General features: G+C 55.7%; 2 protein-coding genes across 7 annotated transcripts in view; both read left to right on the plus strand.

Moving 5' to 3' along the window:
- NFAM1 (NFAT activating protein with ITAM motif 1) overlaps nucleotides 1-19,670 on the plus strand; it is a 48,869-nt gene that overhangs the window by 12,136 nt on the left and 17,063 nt on the right. Inside the window, exons 1-3 of one of the 4 annotated variants that reach the window (XM_050806013.1) lie at nucleotides 1,297-1,494; nucleotides 8,273-8,602; nucleotides 10,464-10,576. In XM_050806013.1, the coding sequence (XP_050661970.1) occupies nucleotides 8,308-8,602; nucleotides 10,464-10,576 (408 nt within the window). In that variant the 5' untranslated portion in view covers nucleotides 1,297-1,494; nucleotides 8,273-8,307. Of the gene's footprint in view, nucleotides 1-1,274; nucleotides 1,495-3,760; nucleotides 3,938-8,272; nucleotides 8,603-10,463; nucleotides 10,577-19,670 lie in introns of those variants that run through there. The other 3 variants (XM_050806017.1, XM_050806014.1, XM_050806015.1) reach the window with 3 other exon arrangements.
- NDUFA6 (NADH:ubiquinone oxidoreductase subunit A6) overlaps nucleotides 9,199-19,670 on the plus strand; it is a 321,526-nt gene continuing 311,054 nt past the window's right edge. The window contains exon 1 of one of the 3 annotated variants that reach the window (XM_050806044.1): nucleotides 9,199-9,203. The gene's annotated coding sequence lies outside the window, so the exon portion shown is untranslated. Of the gene's footprint in view, nucleotides 9,204-10,790; nucleotides 10,795-14,190; nucleotides 14,195-19,670 lie in introns of those variants that run through there. The other 2 variants (XM_050806077.1, XM_050806032.1) reach the window with 2 other exon arrangements.

Genomic DNA, 19,670 nt, shown 5'->3' on the forward strand with positions numbered 1-19,670 from the left:
TGTAATCCTGGCTACACAATCCTAGATTGTGCCATTGCACTCCAGCCTGGGCAACAAGAGCAAAATTCCACCTCAAAAAAAAAAAAAGACTGGGGTTACAGACTCAAAGGGACCCAGTTTAAAATCCCATGTCTACCACCACTATTTGGGCAAACCTCTTCCTTTTTCTGAGCCTCAGTTTTGTCATCTGCAAAAGGCGACACCAAACCCAGGAGACATTGGCTCTTCTGATCACGTGGCTTCACAGTGATGCCTGAGAGTCTGTGCTAGGCGGGGCAGCCAGACACACAGGAGTGGCTCAGGGAGGAAGTGAGCATGTCCTGGAGACAGGAGAGGGAGGAATGGGTAGGACATTCCACGCAGCCTGAACAGCACGGGTGAAGGCGCCAGAGTGTGGCAGGTTGACGTCTACGCGGGAGTGGGCGAGTGAGGGCCAGAGAGCAGCTGAACAGGGCCGTGCAGGTCCCGGGAGGCAAGAACTGGATCCACCAGGCCAGGGACTTTCCATTTTTTTTTAGCAGTGGCCCAAAGTTAAGAGATGCGTGTTTTAGCGTGACCCTATCTGAACCCAATTGTATGAATATAACTGAAACCAGAAGGTCACAAACGGTGCCCTTACTACGCATGAAATGCTTCGTGTTCTATTTTTTTTTAATTGCTTGTCTTGACCCTGTAAATTGATTTCAGACTCCTTCCTGGGTCTCCTCCAGCAGGGAGCCCCTGCTGGTTCAGGCAGGGTAGGAGCAGAATGAGTTTCTGGATCGCTGGGGGCTCAGAGCCACAGAGACAGCCCTGGTTGGGTAGGAGAGGTGACTGGATGGGAGCTGTTGAGGTGGAAGGATGGGGGCGTTGTGCTGGTGGTGGGCAGGTCTGATCCTGAACATCAGTGATCCACAGGAAAGCTGCCAGGCGGGCACACAAACGCATGGGGGCACACCCCACCAGGGACTCACTCAGCATGGGGTCCCTGCGCCAGGTGCAGGAGGATAGCAACTCCACCCAGCTCTCAAACCCCAAGTTCGAGCAGCCACAGATTCATAAGAAGAACCGGAAAAGGAAGGACTCAGGCACCTGCGGGTGGTTGACAAACTCTTTCCCAACAAGGGGGGAGAAGAGCAGCTGGAGGCTGAAGGCAGAGGGATGTTCGTGCCCCCAGCCCTGCACACAAGGGGCCTTCAGCCAGGCCAGGTCAGCGCCCAGGACAGGGATGGTGCCCAAGTCTGGGTCAGAGACAGGCCCTTGGAGGTCCTCCTGTGCCTGGACCATCAGGGCCTATGTGCCCTGTGCTGAGGGCGTGTCATTTAACCAGGCAGAAGGGTAGGGCTGACATTGCCTTTTTTTTCTTTTTTTTAAACAGAGATAGCTCTTGTCACCCACGTTGGAGTGCCGCAGCGCGATCTCGGCTCACTGCAACCTCTGCCTCTGAGGTTCAAGCAATTCTCCTGCCTCACTCTCCCAAGTATCTGAGACTAAGTCCTGTGCCACTGCACTCGGGTAATTTTTTGTATTTTTAGTAGAGATGGGGTTTTACCATGTTGGCCAAGCTGGTCTTGAACTTCTGACCTCATGTGATCCGCCTGCCTCGGCCTCCCAAAGTGCTGGGGTTAATAGGCATGAGCCGCCACACCCGGCGGGGATTTGCCTTTGTAGATCCCCAAGGAGGACTCCCTGCCTCATTCTTGTCCCCTGGGGAAAGGCAGCCTGGCCCTTGGCAAGTAGCTGGGTCCCAGGTCCCAATTAATCCCACCACAACCCCTTAAGGTTGGCATTGTTGCTCTCCCTGTGTTGTGGGGAGACGCGGAGGTCACAGAAGTAAAGCCACCTTCCCAAGTTGCACAGCCTTGAAGCGGCAGAGCCAGGAGCCACATCCAGGCCTGTTGCCTCCAGAACCTGGGCTTTTCCCAAACGCCCCCGCTCTTCGCCCCTATTTCTGGCCAGGCCCAAGGCTTCCTCACAGTGTGGGAGGGACTTCCCTGGAGCTGCAGAGAAGCGAGGGATGGAGGGTGTGTCACCCCCGAAAACACAGTCTCCTATAAAGTGGGGTGGGCAGACTGAGCAGGGATCCGTGGCGCTGCCCAGATGAGATGTCTGTGCTTGCAGTCGTGTGGGGGTGGGGAGGCACAGGAGAGGAGCTGAAGACTCAAAACAAACAGCCAAGCCCAGGGGCGGGGCCCTCCCAGACACAACCTGTGGCAACCCTGCCTCCGATAGCCTTGCTGCCCTCCTGCTTGACCCCTCCTCCCCCATGGTCCTCAGTATGGGTGCCCTCTCCCCTCTCCTTGCACCATCCTGTCCACATTCACCAGGCTCAAGACGCTCCTGTTCAGAAAACTAAAACTCCCCCTGGCCCAAACCCTCCGTGCCCCTGCAGACTTCCCTCCTGGCAGGGCAGGCCAGGTGCAGAGTTCAGGTCCTCACCCGCCCCTCCTTGCCGTCTGCCCCGACTCTGCCCTCCCTGAGCCTCAGGGGTGCTCCTTGCAGCTACCGGGTGAATCTCAAATCCTCCTAAATTCTCTAAATGGAAGAGATCAAATCCATTCCCTGCACAGAAAACACCTGGGGCTCCTTCAGACGTTTCCTCCCTGCGCCCCAGGACCTGTTCCAGCTCTGCCTGCCCCAGATCCCATGGGACCTGGAGAATGACCAGAAAAGCAGCTGGGAGCGGCTCCTGGGCCCTCTAGACCCCTTGGTGTCGGGGGATTTCTCCCGGCAAAACTCAGCTCCTCTGGTCACTCTAAGTCAGAGTTCTATGGTCACCGAAAGCCACAAATGCGTCCCAGTTCTTCACATCTCTAACCCTGTGTAACAGACAAAACTTCAAACTCTAAGGCTGAAGTGGTTCCCCAGGCCACCTGGTGCCTGTGTGAGGGTGAGGGGCGAGGTCCCTCTTCTCTTTCCCACCCAGACCCCCTCCTCGTCTGTCCCCACCAGTCAACCTGGGTGGAGGCAGAAAAGACCTGCCTTGTCAGGTGCAGGGGAGGCTGGCCCTGGGCTCTGGGTGCTTGCAGTGTTGGCGTGGAGTCCCTTGAGGCCCCCACAGAAGTAGGGGAGTGCTAAGTGGAATTCTGTGACTCTCACTCCTCAGTCCCCAGGAGTCTGGTATCCACCCTGGTCTTCCTCGCCAGGCCGTGGGCCCCTCTAGGCAGCTGCATGAGCCGGTCTAGGAGGACACTCAGCCAGCTCACTGCCCCGACCCACGTTATCCCATGGGCATACACTGCCTTTGCCAGCAAAGGGACAAACCATGATGCAGGCACACCATGCCCTGGCATGAGATAGACAGCGGCCTAGTGCCCTCACTCAAGGGATACTGCTCCAGCTCAGCCAGGGTGGTCCTGCTAAAGACCCTCTCAGCCTGGGGTGAGAAGCAGGCACACCCAGGGCAGGCCGGATGCCCTGCAGCTCTTCCCAGCCCCCTCTACACCCACCCTCTCTGACCCCTGTGGTCTCCATGTGATCTTGGAGCCAAGTGGCCCCTTGTTGGCCATCTGGTGGTGAAAATTTGTGACGCCCACCAGGGTTCTGCCAAACCTCTTGTTAGTGTCTGATGACTACTGTGCCCAGTGCCACCATGAGCACCCCCTGCCATATCTGATGGCAGCTTCCCAGCCCGGGTGCTGGCTCTTCTTCCTCAACACAGCCAGACCACCTGGGGTCCAAAGCCTGGCCCCACCACTCATGAGCTCTGTGGCTTTGGGCCTCTAAGGTCCTCTGGTTCTTTGGTTTTGGTTTTGAGATGGGGTTTCACTATGTTCTCAGGCTGGTCTCAAATTCCTGGGCTCAAGCGATCCTCCTGCTTCAACTTCCTGAGTAGCTGGAACTACAGGTGTGCGCCACCACTCCCAGCTAGACCTGCTACAGAACGCGGTTGCAGTAGTTGCCTCATAGGATTGTCGTGGTGTTTAATTGACATAGGACCTGTGTCACACCAAGCCAGGTTACGATTTCTGTACTTTCTTTTCCTTCTGTCTGTGGGCTCCTGCTTCCGGGTCATGAACGCCCTCTAGACTCCCAGGCCACCAACCCCGCACCCCACCCCCACCCCAGGCAAACTCAATGCTCCCCATACCAGCCCTTCTGCCCCAGGCTCCTTCAGCTCCTTCCCTGTTGGACTGGGGATGTTGCCAGGACAGGAGTCCCTCCTGGTCTGGGGCAGGGCCTGTAACCTAACCAGTACCCCTTCAATGTTTGTGGGAGGCACAAAAAGATGACAGCTGAAAAGAATTTGTGGACTTGGAACTGACCGTGAAACCTATCAGCACTGTGCCTTCACAGGGGACCGCTTCTAGTCGGCAGCCAGCTAGGGCCTGGATCTCTACCGCCTGCGCCCGTGAAGGGGCCTTTGGGAGGCACAGGTCCAGGAGATGGGGTGGGAGCTGGGCAGTTGCAGGGATCCGGCTCTCGGGTGCTGATGCCCCATTGAAAGGAAGGTACAGGGGAGGTGGTGAGCTGTATCCGCAGGTCAGAACCGGAGGCCTTGGCTGCCACTGCAGACCTCCTCTCCTCCCCCGGGTTTTTTGACCTGATGTCTCCAGACTGGCTGTTGTTATTGACTGAGCTCGTCAGAGATGGCTTCCTCTCTTTACTTTTGGAGACAGCAGTTTCATCAGAGGTCTGAGGTTCTTGCTTCAAAGCCTCTCCTCACTGTGGCAGACCTGAGTCAGAGCCATGCATTGTCATGAGCCTAACCCAGTAACCTTAAAGAAACGAATCCCAGAAGAACATAGAACAATGGATGTCTGTTTTTATAGATTTCCCTGGAATTGTAGAGATCGGCTTAATTGCAGTAGCAGAGTTCATCATTTTCTAGGATACCTCAGACAGGGAGAATTTTTAAAGAGAGTTGGTCTGAAGTCTTCCTGCCCAGGACAAACAGGAGGGTTTCGTGGTGCTGACAGTGTATGTGTCCTCCCCCTGGAGTGGCCTCTTAGATGCACTGTGAGGAGGAGCAGGAGGCCCCGGGTGAGCAGATGGAGGTCACAGGTCGAGGGGGGCCACAGGGTAGGTGCACAGAGCGGGCAGTGGCCCGTGAGTGCTGTGCGGGACTGCTGGGCAGGGTCAGTGGTGATGTCATTTGTGGTTCACCCTACTCCTCTTGTCTCTAAAAAATTTTTTTGTAATCAAAAAAATATTGATGCCCAGGCTGGCCTTGGTCTCCTGGCCTCAAGAGGTCCTTCTGCTTTGGTTCCTGAGTAACTGGGATTACAGGCATGTGCCACCATCCCCAGCCCACCTGGGACCCTGGGGGACGATGTAATGGCCCCCACCTCTATACGTCTACCCCCTGCCACATCTCGGATAATTCCCTGCCCTGAAGCAAGGCTCTTAGTTTTTTGACAAAACTAATGTAATGTTATCATTAAACAGCAGCAATCCTGCAGTAGAGTCCAGAGTTACAAAGCCCAGGGTAAAATCCCTCCCGCTCCATCCACCAGAGGGAAGCCCTGGAGGGGGCCTGGGTACCAGCTCCCTGGAATGACATTTCACAAGTGAGCCTGTTACATCAATTACAAGTCGAACCCACTGTGACTGCCAGACATGTGAGTCGATTTCCTGGAACTGTCAGTGACTTTAGTTCTTTGAGGGAGGGAGTGTCTCTTTTTTTAATTTTTTTAATTTTTTATTTTTGAGATGGAGTCTTGCTCTGTCATTCAGGCTGGAGTGCAGTGGCACAATCTTGGCTCACTGCAACCTCCACCTGCCAGGTTCAAGCGATTTTCCTGCCTCAGCCTCCCAAGTAACTGGGATTACAGGTGCCCACCACTACACCTGGCTAGTTTTTGTATTTTTAGTAGAGACGGGGTTTCGCCACATTGGCCAAGCTGGTCTCAAACTCCTGACCTCAAGAGATCTGCCCACCTTGGCTTCCCAAAGTGCTGGGATTACGGGCATGAGCCACCAGGCCTGGCCAAATTTTTGTTGTTGTTGTTGTTGTTATACAAATGAGGGCTTTCTGTGTTGTCCAGGCTGGTCTCGAGTGCCTGGCCTTGTCTCCTTATGCAACAGGACAACGGGCCTGAGCCACCGCAGCTCTCGATGTTTTTTTTGTTTTTTTTTTTTTGTATTTTTAGGTGAGACGGGGTTTCGCCATGTTAGCCAGGCTGGTCTCGAACTCCTGGCCTCAAGCAATCCACCCACCTCGGACTCTCAAAGTGCTGGGATTACAGGCATGAGCCACCCCGCCCAGCCTGGGGGTGTCTCTTTAGTGGCTCAACAGGAAGCTCAAAATATCAGCGCAGTCGGAGTTTTGAGGGATTAACTGAAGCTCAGGGCCAACTCCATCTCTGTTCCCGCATCTTCCAGAAGGCTGGCCTCCCTTTGGGACCCCCTTCCCAGAGCTGTGGCTCGCAGCTGAACTGAACAGACCTGGGAAGAGATCAGCCTGGCCTCACTCCAGCTCCACACCACAGGCGGAGTCCACGCCTCACTTTCCCCAACAAAATAAATCTTGCGGCTCCTCTGAGCCTCTCAAACACACGATCTTCTCCCGATTAACAACCCGGCCTGCATGTTCTTGGCTGCTGGCTGCCGACCTCAATTTAGAACTGTCTGCTGCTCAGCTGCTGGAGAAGGAGGGGCCTGGAGAACCCAGGAGCGCTAAAACCCAGGGGCCTACGCAGCTGAAGTCTGGGGCAGGGGATGGCTGCTGCCCCCAGCCCAGGATCCAAACAGCATCTCAGACGCCTGCAGCAGGGGTTAGACGCCCCCCAGGCAGGGCTGCTGCTTTGGGCATTTTCAAACTGTTTTCTGAGGTGCCTCTGATGAGTGGGGGGAGGGGTGGCTCCTGCAAAATTGGCTTTGTCATAGTCATTGACATCATGATCACAGCCGAAATGGCCCCACGTGGAGCACCTCTGTGTTGTTGGAAAAACCGCTCTCAGGATGTTGCCTGTTATACTGTATAAAAAGCTGACAAATCCTCTCCGAACCCAGAGTCCAGGAGAGGTTTGTGTCTCCCACCGCCTGCTTGCCTCCTTACTTTGGCACAGGGAGAACTGTGGGCAGACCTGCCTCCCTCTCTGTCTACCACCAGGAAACGCTTGGGTTTCTTTATTTTGTTTTCCTGCCTCCTTCTTTATTTCTCATCCATCACCAGCTTTCTCTCTTCTCAGGCCTGTGCTTTGATCCCAGGTGGCCTCTTGACATTTGGGAAGAAGAGGGGTTGGGAGTGCAGGCTCTGGTGTCCCCCAGCCCTGGATGGGATTGTAAGCTCTACTCTGTACCTGCTGAGGGATCCAGAGCTAAGTGCTTCAACTCCCTGACCCTCAGACTCTTCCTCTTTATAAAACAGGGGCTCTCACTTTGCCTTGGGCTGTATTAGGAGAGGTAGAGTGGTGTGTGTAATATGCTTGGCACAACTCCGGCACGCAGCAAGTGCAGGAGAGGCAGGGGCTGTACCTGCAGAGGTAAGTGCACAGGAGGCACGAGACTTGTCTTTTTTTTTTTTTTTAGACAGACTCTTGCTCTTGTTGCCCAGGCTGGAGTGCAGTGGCACGATCTCTGCTCACTGTAACCTCGGCCTCCCAGGTTCAAGCAATTATCCTGCCTCAGTCTTCCGAGTAGCTGGGATTACAGGCATATACTACCATGCCTGGCTAATCTTTGTGTTTTTATTTATTTTTTTTATTTTTATTTTATTTTTATTTTTATTTTTTTTGAGACGGAGTCTCGCTCTGTCGCCCGGGCTGGAGTGCAGTGGCCAGATCTCAGCTCACTGCAAGCTCCGTCTCCCGGGTTTACGCCATTCTCCTGCCTCAGCCTCCCGAATAGCTGGAACTACAGGCGCCCGCCACCTCGCCGGGCTAGTTTTTTGTATTTTTTTAGTAGAGACGGGGTTTCACCGTGTTAGCCAGGATGGTCTCGATCTCCTGACCTCGTGATCTGCCCGCCTCGGCCTCCCAGAGTGCTGGGATTACAGGCTTGAGCCACCGCGCCCGGCCATCTTTGTGTTTTTAATAGAGACGGGTTTTGCCATGTTGGCCAGGCTGATCTCGAACTCCTGACCTCAGGTGATCAGCCCACCCCAGCCTCCCAAAGTTTTGGGATTATGGGCGTAAAAAAATTAGCCCGGCTAATTTTTGTATTTTTAGTAGAGATGGGGTTCACTATGTTGGCCAGGCTAGTCTGGAACTCCTGACCTCAGGGAATCCTCCTGCCTTGGCCTCCCAAAGTGTTGGAATTACAGGCGTGAGCCACCCACTTAATAGGCAAGTGGGTGGGACTGGGGCAGCCTCAAGTGACCTGTCGCTCTCTCCCTTTGCTTCCCCTCCAGGAGGACAGTCAGTAACCCACACCGGCCTGCCCATCATGGCCTCCCTGGCCAACACAGCTGTCCCCTTCAGCTGCAGGATCACCTACCCATACACCCCCCAATTCAAGGTTTTCACAGTCAGCTACTTTCATGAAGATCTCCAGGGACAGAGGAGCCCTGAGAAGCCGACCTTTTGCCACCCTGTACTGGGCACAGAGAACCAGACCCGCACCCTGGACTGCCAGGTCATCCTTGTGCTGCCGGGCGCGTCGGCCACTGGCACCTACTACTGCTCTGTCCGCTGGCCACACGCCACGGTGAGCGGCAGTGGCACCTTCATCCTGGTCAGAGGTGAGGCTTCCTCTGTGGCTCTTCTGGGGCAAAGGACCTGGAGGTTTCAACTGGCAGTTTGGGACTCTAGATCGGAAATAGAGAATGGGGCCAGGTGCGGTGGCTCACACCTGTAATCCCAGCACTTTGGGAGGCCGAGGCAGGTGGACCACCTGAAGTCAGGAGTTTGAGACCAGCCTGGCCAACATGGTGAAACCCCGTCTCTACTAAAAACACAAAAATTAACTGGGTGTGGTGGCGGGCGCCTGTAATCCCAGCTACTCAGGAGGCTGAGGCATGAGAATTGCTTGAACCTGGCATGGGAAGTTGCAGTGAGCCTAGATTGCACCATTGCACTCCAGCCTGGGTGACAAGAGCAAAACTCTGTCTCAAAAAAAAAAAAAAAAGGAAATAGAGAATAGTTTGCCTTGTCTGCCAGCATTGGCAAAGCAGGCAGAGCCACTTCAGGGAGCTCTGGCCTGTGGCTGTGCCAGGGCTCCACCTGGGTGTGGAAAGGGCAGGGTCTGGCATGCACATCTGCCCCTAAACGCCGCCGGCAGGTGACCTGAAAGAGATCACTTGGACCCTTGGTCTCAGTGTGCCATGGGCATCATGGTGGGGGAACTTCTGCAGAACTCAGTATGTGCATGTATGTATTTGTGGGGGCCTCGTGTATGTGAGCACTTGGCTAATGTATAATACACCTTTCCAGGGACAGATTTTTAGTTTTCATCACATTCTGTTTTTTTTTTTTTTTTTTTTTTTTGAGACGGAGTTGCCCAGGCTGAAGTGCAGTGGTGCAATCTTGGCTCACTGCAATCTCTGCCTCCTGGGTTCAAGCGATTCTCATGCCTCGGCCTCCCAAGTACCTGGGATTACAGGTGTGCACCACCACACCCAGCTAATTTTTGTGTTTTTAGTAGAGACAGGGTTTCGCCATGTTGGCCAGGCTGGTCTCGAACTCCTAACCTCAAGTGATCCGCCCGCCTTGGCCTCCAAAAGTGTTGGAATTACAGGCGTGAGCCACCACACCCAGCCAGTTTTCATCACATTCTCAAAGGAGTGATGATCCCAAAAGTTTTGAGTGAGCCCGTCACCAAAGCCCTGATTCTCTGACCTACCTCTGCGATCCCCTAGAAGGAGCTGGGGGCTTCGGAATTCTATAGACCTGGGTTTGAACCTCTGTCCTGCTGCTTGCCCAGTGTGATCTTGGGCCTGGTCTTCATGATGATCCTCTGCCTTCCAAGGACTTGGATGAGGTTGAAGGAGATGGTGCCCATATGGGCTGGTGGCTGACGATAGGCAGTGTTGGCGAAATCATGCTCATGTGCCTGGCACGTGGTTGGCACTCCGTGTGTTTTTGCCAGCCAGATGGATGGATGGATGGGGTGAGGGGAAGGAGAAATGAATGCCAGCAGGAGGGACCGGGGGATGGCTTGGTGGTGGGGGAGGTCTGGGCCTCACCTAGCCTGGGTGCGGCCCCCTGTCAGTCCCAGTATAAACCCGCCTCCTTCAGCCCTAGCCACATCCACCCATATTATCACCACCTCCCACAGGGAAAACAAGAGGCCCTGAGAAGAGAGAAATCTCGCTCAGGACCCTATAAGCAGCCTGCAGGGGAACCAGGTCACTGGGGCAGGGGCACCAGAAGAGCAAATGTGGTGGTTCCTGTCCTTACAGAGAATCAAGGCAGTGAACATGAAAAGGAGTGAGGGTGACAATGAAGTCCTGAGGCCTGGCTCCCAGGGGGCCTAGTGGGGTGTGGAGTGTGTCGGCGGGGGAGCGTTGAAAACAGGGTCCTGAGTGAGGGAGAACATCATGTGTGTGTGCCCTGCTTTCTCCTGGGTCACTGACCCCTCTGCTCCCTTGCCCTTTCTCCTAGACGTAGGGTACCAAGAGCCCCCGCAGAGCCCCCGGAAGCTCCTGCTCTTTGGCTTCACCGGCCTCCTGAGTGTCCTGAGTGTTGTGGGCACGGCCCTGCTACTCTGGAAGAAGGTACGGGATCAATGCTCACAGCCATGCAGCCCCTCCACCTGACACACCACGGACTGGGGGTGCTTCCCGGGGGCAGGCAGGCTGCCTGTCTGCCCTATGCAGGGCGTTTGGTGGGCCCTGGTGAGGGCACATCCACATCTGTAACAGGTGGCCCTCCTGGCCCCTTGCACTGGGGCTGGGGGCACCCCTCCTGTGCCGTTCCCTGTGCTGCCGCGGGGCGCCTTTTGATCTTGTTGCAAGAAACCAGGGCTCTGCAGGCTTTCCCAGGTCCTAGGTCCCTCTGATAACTTGGGAAAGGCCGCAGGCCCTCCTGCCTACTATTTCTAGCTCGGCAGATTAGGGAATCCCTGCTTAGGTTTTCTTGATACCAGCAAGCTGGAAGCGATGAAGGGGCTACCAGTAGCCACTCGCACAGGTGCTCTCCCACTCGCCCTCCCACACGCCCTCCCACATGCCCTCCAGCTATCCCCCACCAGCCTCCTGCACACCCTCCCGCACACCCTCCAGCAACCCTCCCACACACCCTCCTGCACACCCTCCCACTCACCCTCCCTCACACCCTCCCACCCGCCCTCCCACATGCCCTCCCACTGCCCTCCCACATGCCCTCCAGCTATCCCCCGCCGGCCTCCTGCACACCCCCCCTCACACCCTCCAGCAACCCTCCCACACACCCTCCCACACACCCTCCTGCACACCCTCCCACTCACCCTCCACCATAGTTCCATGAGGAGGTTTTTTCCCATTTCACAGCTCTGGAAGGTCAGGCTCAGAGACGTTGTGATTTGCCCAGGGTCGCATAGTTAAGTGTACAGCAGTCAGGGCTAGAGTGCAGGATGGGGCAGCTTGGTCCGTCTCCTCACCTGGACAGCTCCTGCTTACACTGTGGGTGGCACCTGCCTGGGGAGAGAGCCTCTCTGCTGGGGATCCCCTCATGCTCATCATCGCCCAGCCCTATGGATTCCTGTTCGATGCCGGCCCACCCTCCCTGCCTGGCAGCAAGTGCCAGGAGGCCAGAGGCCGAGGCAGTCTTGTTCAGGGGCTCCATGCCCAGCACATGGTGGTGCTCAGGCAGCCTGCTGAGTGAAAGGATGCAGTGCCCAGCGGGTACCAGGTTCTCCCAGGCTCAGGGTGCAAAGGTGATGGGTCAGGGCTCCTCAGAGGCTGCTGTTAGCAGCTCAGGCTACTGCTCCACCCTCCGGGGACCTTTGGGGCCAAGCCTGGGGGCAGCTGAGTCAGCGACAGCCCTGGGTGTGAGGGGAGAGCACTGGCACCATCACCAGGGTTTCCCTGGGTCAAAAAAGGCTCAGCCCCTGCATCCAAAGGCCGAGACCCTACCCACACCCAGAGAAGAGCTCTCTTCCACGGGAGTTTATGTGTTCATTCATTCAACAAACACTGAACACCTACAACATTCCAAGCCCTGTTCTAGGCACCAGGGATACAGCAATGACCAAACTGAAATCAAGAAATCTGTCTGAGGCCAGCGCGGTGGCTCATGCCTGTAATCTCAGCACTTTGGAGGCCAAGGTGGGCGGATCACTTGAGGTCAGGAGTTCGAGACTAGCCTGGCCAGCATGGCAAAATCCCGTCTCTACTAAAAATACAAAAATTAGCTGGGTGTGTTGGCAGGTGCCTGTAATCCCAGAGGCTGAGGCAGGAGAATTGCTTGAACCTGGGAGGCAGAGGGTGTAGTGAGATTACTGTACTGCACTTCAGCCTGGGTGACAGAGCAAGACTAAGTCTCAAAAAAAAAAAAAAAAAGAAGAGAAATCTCTGTCTGCCAGATATGGTGGGTCACACCTGTAATTCCAGCACTGTAGAAGACTGAGCCAGGAGGATTTCCTGAGCTTAAGAGTTCAATATCAGCGTGGGTAACATAGACCCCATCTCTACAAAACATTTTTAAAAATTAGCCAGGTATGGTGGCGTGCACCTGTGGTCCTGGCTACTTGGAAGGCTGAGGTGGAAGGATCGCTTGAGCTCAGGAGGTCGAAGCTGCAATGAGCTGTGATCACACCGCTGCACTCCAGCCTGAGCGACAGAGGGAGACTGTCTCAATAAAGAAAGAGGCCAGGTGGATGTGGTGGCTCACACCTGTAACCCCAGCACTTTGGGAGGTCAAGGTGGGTGGTTCACCTGAGGTCAGGAGTTGGAGACCAGCCTGACTCACGTGGTGAAACCCCATCTCTACTAAAAATACAAAAACATTAGCCAGGCGTGGTGGTGGGCACCTGTAATCCCAGCTACTTGGGAGGCTGAAGTGGGAGAATCACTTGAACTCGGGAGGCGGAGGTTGCAGTGAGCTGAGATCGCGCCAGTGTACTCCAGCCTGGGCGACAGAGCGAGACTCTGTGTCAAAAAAAAAAGAAAGAAAAAAAGAAGGAAGGAAGGAAGGAAGGAAGGAAGGAAGGAAGGAAGGAAGCAAGGAAGCAAGCAAGGAAGGAAGGATGGAAAAAGGAAGGAAGGAAGGAAAGAAGCAAGGAAGCAAGGAAGGAAGGAAGGAAGGAGGCTGGGTGTGGTGGCTCATGCCTGTAATCCCAGCACTTTGGGAGGCCGAGGCAGATGGATCACCTGAGGCCAGGAGTTCAAGACTAGCTTGGCCAACATGGCAAAACCCCGTCTCTACTGAAAATATAAAAATTAACTGGGCATCATGGCGCGTGCCTCTCATCCCAGCTACTCGGGAGACTGAGGCAGGAGAACAGCTTGAACCCAGGAGGCAGAGATTGCAGTGAGTTGAGATGGCACCACTGCACTCCAGCCCCTGGGCAACAGAGCGAGACTCCATCTTAAAAAAAAAAAAAAGGAAAGCCTGGGTGCGGTGTCTCACATCTGTAATCCCAACAGTTTGGGAGGCCGAGGCAGGCAGATCACAAGGTCAGGAGATTGAGACCATCCTGGCTAACACAGTGAAACCCTGTCTCTACTAAAAATAAAAAAAATTAGCCAGGTGTGGTGGTCATGCGCTTGTAGTCCCACTTACTTAGAAGGCTGAGGCAAGAGAATTGCCTGAACCTGGGAGGCACAGCTTGCAGTGAGCTGAGATCGTACCACTGCACTCTAGCCTGGGTGACAGAGCGAGACTGTCTTATTAAAAAAAAAAAAAAAAAAAAGGAAAAATAAAAGAAAGGAAATCTGTTTTCATTAAATTGATATTCCTGTTGAGGCGAGACAGACGATGAACCACCCAGTGAGTAGGTCGTATATCTCAGATGCGGTAAGTGTTTGGGGAAACTCAGCAATATGAAGAGGGGTCAGCATGGGAATGGAGAAGTGCCTGGAATGAAGGAGGCAGTTGCACATCAGGGCTGGGCTTGTCCAGCGGGAGAACAGTGGGTGCAGGTGCTCTGAGGCAGGAGCAGGCGTGGGGTGTCCCAGGAGCCGCAGGGGGGGCCCATGTGGCTGGTGTAGCCTGAGCTCACGGAGAGTAGAGGGATAGGAAGTGGAAGGAGATGCACCCAGGTAGGGGGCATTGAAAGGACTTGAGCCCTTACTCTATGTGAGACAAGGGAGGGGGTGGGATCAGACCTAGATTCTGATGGACCCTCTGTCTGGGTGAGGGACACCCGGTGAGGAGCTACTGGAAAGTCCAGGCAGAGGTGACAGGAGCCGGGGCCAGGGTGGCCTCAGGGAAGTGGTGAGCAAAGCGGGTGAAAGGCTAGAAGCGGACCCAAAGGGACTTGGGGAACGGTTTGCTCTGTTCCCTCCAGGAGGCCTGAGCCTGGGGGTGTTTGGATCTGGGCCTGCTGGGCGGGTGTCAGGTGAGCTGTGGACTGGAAGAGCAGGCGAGGAAGCTGAAAGTCAGAGCGTGACTGAGCCAAAGCAAGTGGCAGGCCTGGGCCTGGAGCCCACGCCTTCGTTTCCCATCCTTGTCTTAAGGCTGGGGGTGTCATCGCTTTTCCAAGAAGGCTCTGAGGTGCTAAAAGAGCATGAGCTTGGCCCCTTTCACCCCCAGGAGCCCTGGGGGCTGCATTTCCTGCCTTCTATGAGCCAGTGTCTAAGTCAGGGTCTCAGCCATGATGCTGGCTCCCCTCCTTCCTGTGGTTCTGACACTGGCGTGAATGTTCCTACTTTGACGTTGCCCTGTTGAGGAGCTTCAGGGTGAAGTGAGCCGCAGGCCCTGGGTGCCACTGTGAAGTCCAGGAGGGCTCTGTGCTTGGCCTTGACTCCAGCCCAGCCAGAGGGACGAGCTGAGCCGGGAAGACTCAAGATGGGTGGGAAACACTTCCTTCAGCTTCCATGAACCCAGGGTTAGGACGGAGACCCGCCGGCTTCAGGCCGCCTCCCTCCCCAAGCCAGCACGTGTGTGCAACTGCCATGTGCCCAGCCTGGGCCTTTCTTGCACACCCCTGACTCTCGCCCTCAATATATTCCCTCCCTCCCTCCTTCTGCTTTTCCCATGATGATAGCAAGTAGGGTATCTCTCGATTTATTCACTAGTGAGCAGCCCCCAGGCACTCAAAACGAGGCCAGGGGAGGAGCTAAGGCGTGGATACAGAAACTGGGCTTCAGGCACAGGTGACGAGGGACTCCCCCCGGCCTGCAGACCCCCACCCAGGCTTACAGGAGTGACCCGCACAAGTGCCCTCTGTGTACACGAAGCACAGTGGGCCAGGGGCAGAGTGGGGCCAAGTGAGATCTTAACCCTGAGCCCCCCACTTGCTGAGCCCCCCAGCTCCTGCCCTATAAAGATGGGACCGGACCACAGGGACTGGATCACAGTATCAGTAAAGGAGGGAGCAAAGCTCAGAGCCCTGGCCTTGAGTTCTGGTCCCAGCTCCCTCCCGTCCAGTCTGGCCTCAGTGACTCCCGCCTTCCTCTTCCTCCTCCTCCTCTCACCACCCTGCCTGTGCTTCCAGGAATGTCTACAAAGTGTCTCGTGTGTGCCATCACTAGGCTAAGTGCCAACAGCGCGAATGCAAGTCCTCTTGTCAAGTTTGGACCCTCTCTGAGCCTCAGTTTCTTCCTCTAGAAATGGGTACAAGGATAGACCCTGCCCATCAAGTGAACATGGAAGGAGATTCCACATTTTTTTTTTGAGATGGAGTTTCACTCTTTGCCTAGGCTGAAGTGCGATGGTGCAATCTCGACTCACTGCAACCTCTGCCTCTCAGATTCAAGTGATTCTCCTGCCTCAGCCTCCCAAGTAGCTAGGATTACAGACGTGCGACACCACACTTGGCTAATTTTGTATTTTTAGTAGAGACAGGGTTTCACCATGTTGGCCAGGCTGTTTTCAAACTCCTGACCTCAGGTGATCTGCAGGAGAGCACTTCTGAGGCACCAGTTGGGTGCCTGACACACAATAGAAGCTTCCTGCTGCCCACATACCCTCTGTACCTGGGGAGGACAGCTGATGTGAGAGCCTGGGCTGGTAGGGAAAGAGAACGCGGAGGCCAGAGCAGCTGCTGTGTTTGCATTGCTAAAGCAGCCCTGGGAGCCCCAGGTTCACTGCTGATGCCCCTGATGGCAGTGGCAGAATGGGTTATGGAGACAGTCCAGGAGAAAGAGGTTCCCTCCAGGCACAGAGGGCCCAGGAGCACCTGCGGTGGTGGATAGATGAATTGAAGCTGGAGACTACCAACCAGAAGTGGCAGAGGGTGGACCCAAACCACAGCTGGCAGCTTTGGGGACAGTGAGGACAAAGACAGAGCAGAGTGTGCGAACCCACTGGGGTGAGTCTAGAAGAATGGCATTGCCTCCCAGGGGCAGTGCCTGCACCCGAATTCTGCAAAGGCCAGGCAGGAAGGGCATGGAGTTCACACCCCCGGGAAGATGAGAGCTGGAGGGTGGCAAGAACTGAAGATGCATCAAGTCTGCCTGGAGGGGCTGGGGCGGGAGGGATGGGGGTGGAGCCCAGGAATGGATGACCCGCAGGTGGCACAGTCAGCCCTGCCCGCAGGCCCTTCAACAGCAGAGGCCTCCCAGGCCCTTCTTGTTCTCTGTGTTCCAGCACCTGGGATGCCTCCCAGAGATCTCCTCCTTTGCTTTCTGGACCCAGCTCCCATGTCCCCAGCTCAGAGAGGCCCTCCCTGACCCCATGGCTATCTTCCCTGACACCTCCCTTGCCTCTGCCCTCGTCATCTGCAGGTCGCCTGAGCTTACTCCATTTCTTCCTCAAGGCCAGCTCTGTGAGGCTGGGTACCTCTCAGCCTGTTACCTGCCCAAGCCCCAGCCTCTAGCACATGGTCCCCCACATAGTAGGCCCTCAATAAACATCTGCTGAAGGGCTTACCATTTATAGTGCCCTTTCACACCTGTCATTAAATTCATTCATTCAGGCTGGGCGCGGTGGCTCATGCCTGTAATCCCAGCAGTTTGGGAGGCCCAGGTGGGCTGATTGCCTGAAGTCAAGAGTTCAAGACCAGCCTGACCAGCATGGCAAACCCCTACCTCTACTAAAAATACAAACATTAGCTGGGTGCAGTAGCGCATGTCTATAATCCTAGCTACTCAGGAGGCTGAGGCACAAGAATCGCTTGAGTCTGAGAGGCGGAGGTTGCAATGAGCCAAGATTGTGCCATTGCAATCCAGCCTGGGCGACAGAGCGAGACTCTGTCTCAAACAAATCATTCATTCATTCCTCAAATTGATGTTAGCTGAGTACCTACTATGTGTGAGGCCCTGTACAGAGGCGGGGAGCACAGCAAGCTAAACTCTCAGTCGGCTGGGGAGATCAGCTGTTACGCTGTCATGGCCTGTTCTGGCAGAAAGGAAGTAGGAATCAGCAGGGCTTAAAAGCACAGACTCAGGCCTTTGTTCAGTTGCAGTTCTACCACTCACCAATTTCTGCAAGCTGGGGCTGGGTGCCCTGGGCTTCAGTTTCCCCAGTGGGGATGCCAAACAGAGGAGCTGTGTCACGGGGTTGTAGAAGGCACAGAGGGGCCGCCGGTGTGGGTCTGAGGCGCTTTGAGTACCAGGAGAGGTCTCTCTCTTGAGAAGGCAGCGATCACCATGATTTCTGCCATGAGAGCAGGTTTGGAGGCTCCTGCCTGGCTTGAGGGGTCAAAGTGGTCTTCCCAGAGCAGGCGCCCCCTGCAGCTGGCCCGTCCCCATCCTCAACCTCTCATGGCGTTGGACACAGCAGGCCTCCCACCTCACAGCACCCTCCTTCTCTTGGTTCCAGTATGCCATGCCCTCCTGGTTCTGTCCCACCCCATGGGCAGCTTTGCTGGGTCACCCCCTTCTCGGTGACATCTAAATTCTGGCACATCCCAGGCCCCTTCCTCCGAGCCCTTCCGCTCTCTCTCTGTGTTCCTGCGGTGAAAGCTCTGCTCTGCGGGCGGCATTCCCCGTCCACAGATGCTGCTGCTCAGACCCCTCCCAAAGCTCCAGACCACGGTCCACAGCCCCACGTGGGAGCCTGAGGGCGCCGCCACCTCATGCATCCAGAGCAGTGCTCCTCAGTCCCCAAGTCCTCTGCGTCCCAGAACATGTGCTCCAGATGCCCAGGACCAAGCCTTGGAGTTGTGCTAGGCTCTTCTGTCTCCCCACATCTGTCCCTCAGCAAGCCCTGCACTCAATCTGTCCCAGAGCCAGCCCCTTCTCCGGGGCTTCCAAGGCGTCCCAGGCTCAGGGCTCCATCACCCTCTCCTGGAATATGGGTCTCTGCTGCCACGCCCTGGCTTCCGTTACACCCTGGCTTCTGTCTTTATGCTGTCTGTCCTGCCAAAGCACAGCCCCTGCAGTGGGGGGGACTTAGTGTCCCCAGCGCCTGGGGAAGCCTGGCACGCAGTGCGTGCTTTTGGAAGGAATGACAGGATAAATGCACGCGAGGACCTGGAAGATAAGGCAGAAGTGGCCAGGGTGTGAGGTGGCAAAGGCACATTATCGCTCCCATTTTACAGAGGAGGAAACTGAGGCCCAACAGGCTTTCTGAGCTGCTGATGGCAGCACCCCTGGTGTGTAGAGCTGGATCTCAGCCCAGGCCTGGTGACTCCCTGTCCCACCACCATCTAGCAGGGAGGGGAGACTTGGGCCACAGAGAGCTAGGCACAGTGGGAGAACCCATGATAGAGATTCATCTGAAAATCACAGTTGAAAGGGCAAATGTTGGCCCCGAGGACAGAGCGCTTGGTGGGCAGGGATGGCCAGGGATGGGCAGGGAGCAAAGCAGCCCCATCCCCTACAACTCACACGTAGTACAACGTGAGTTTTCAAGAAGACTCCCTTACCACCCTGGCTAACACACGGTGAAAACCCGTCTCTACCAAAAATACAAAAATATTAGCCGGGCGAGGTGGCAGGCGCCTGTAGTCCCAGCTACTCGGGAGGCTGAGGCAGGAGAATGGCGTGAACCCAGAAGGCAGAGCTTGCAGTGAGCCGAGATCGCGCCGCTGCACTCCAGCCTGGGTGACAGAGCGAGACTCTGTCTCAAAAAAAAAAAAAAGAAGGCTCCCTCTCTGCTCCACTGGACCCCTTGCCCTGGCCCAGCCTTCCCAGCACCCCCAGGAAGCCTCTCTCCTGGAGATCCTGCCTCTTCCCCTTGCCAGCCCCAACCTGCAGTCCACCCTGCATCTGTGGCAGCAGAGGGAGGCTTATATAATGTAACTGCGGCCACTTCCCTGCCCTGGTGGCCCACACTGCCCTCCGGGTAAACACCATGGCATTTGGCCTTTCATGGCCCCACCCGCGCCGGGCTGTGGCTCATCTCCTCCTTTCTGTCTAACTGTCCGTTCTTCTGTGCGTCTGTGACACTCTTGCCCCCGAGCTGTTTGCAATGCGTAAGACGCTTTCTCGGACTGGGAGAACTTTGAAGTTCCTCCCATGTCTTCAGAAGACAGCACAAGATGGCCCTGAGACGTCTGCTTCAGTCCCCTGCAGACTTGGGGCTCCTTCCTGGGACCCCGCAGTGGAACTCACTTCTCTGGCAACCCCATCAGTCTCACTAACAGAGCCTCAAGGCCAGGCGTGGGTCTTGCTTACCAGGGGGTCCTCCATGCCCAGCCCAGGTCCAGTGCGTAGGAGGGCCAGGGAGAGACACCAACAGCTAGCTGAGCTCCAGGGACCTTGCTTTCCAGCCCTAGCAGGTCCAAAGATCTGAGCCCAGGTCAGCCTCCCGGGAGAGCCACTGCCCATGAGCTCACATCCT

The sequence above is a fragment of the Macaca thibetana genome, chromosome 10 (genome assembly GCF_024542745.1).
Source record: "Macaca thibetana thibetana isolate TM-01 chromosome 10, ASM2454274v1, whole genome shotgun sequence".
In the NCBI taxonomy this organism is placed as follows: domain Eukaryota; kingdom Metazoa; phylum Chordata; class Mammalia; order Primates; family Cercopithecidae; genus Macaca; species Macaca thibetana.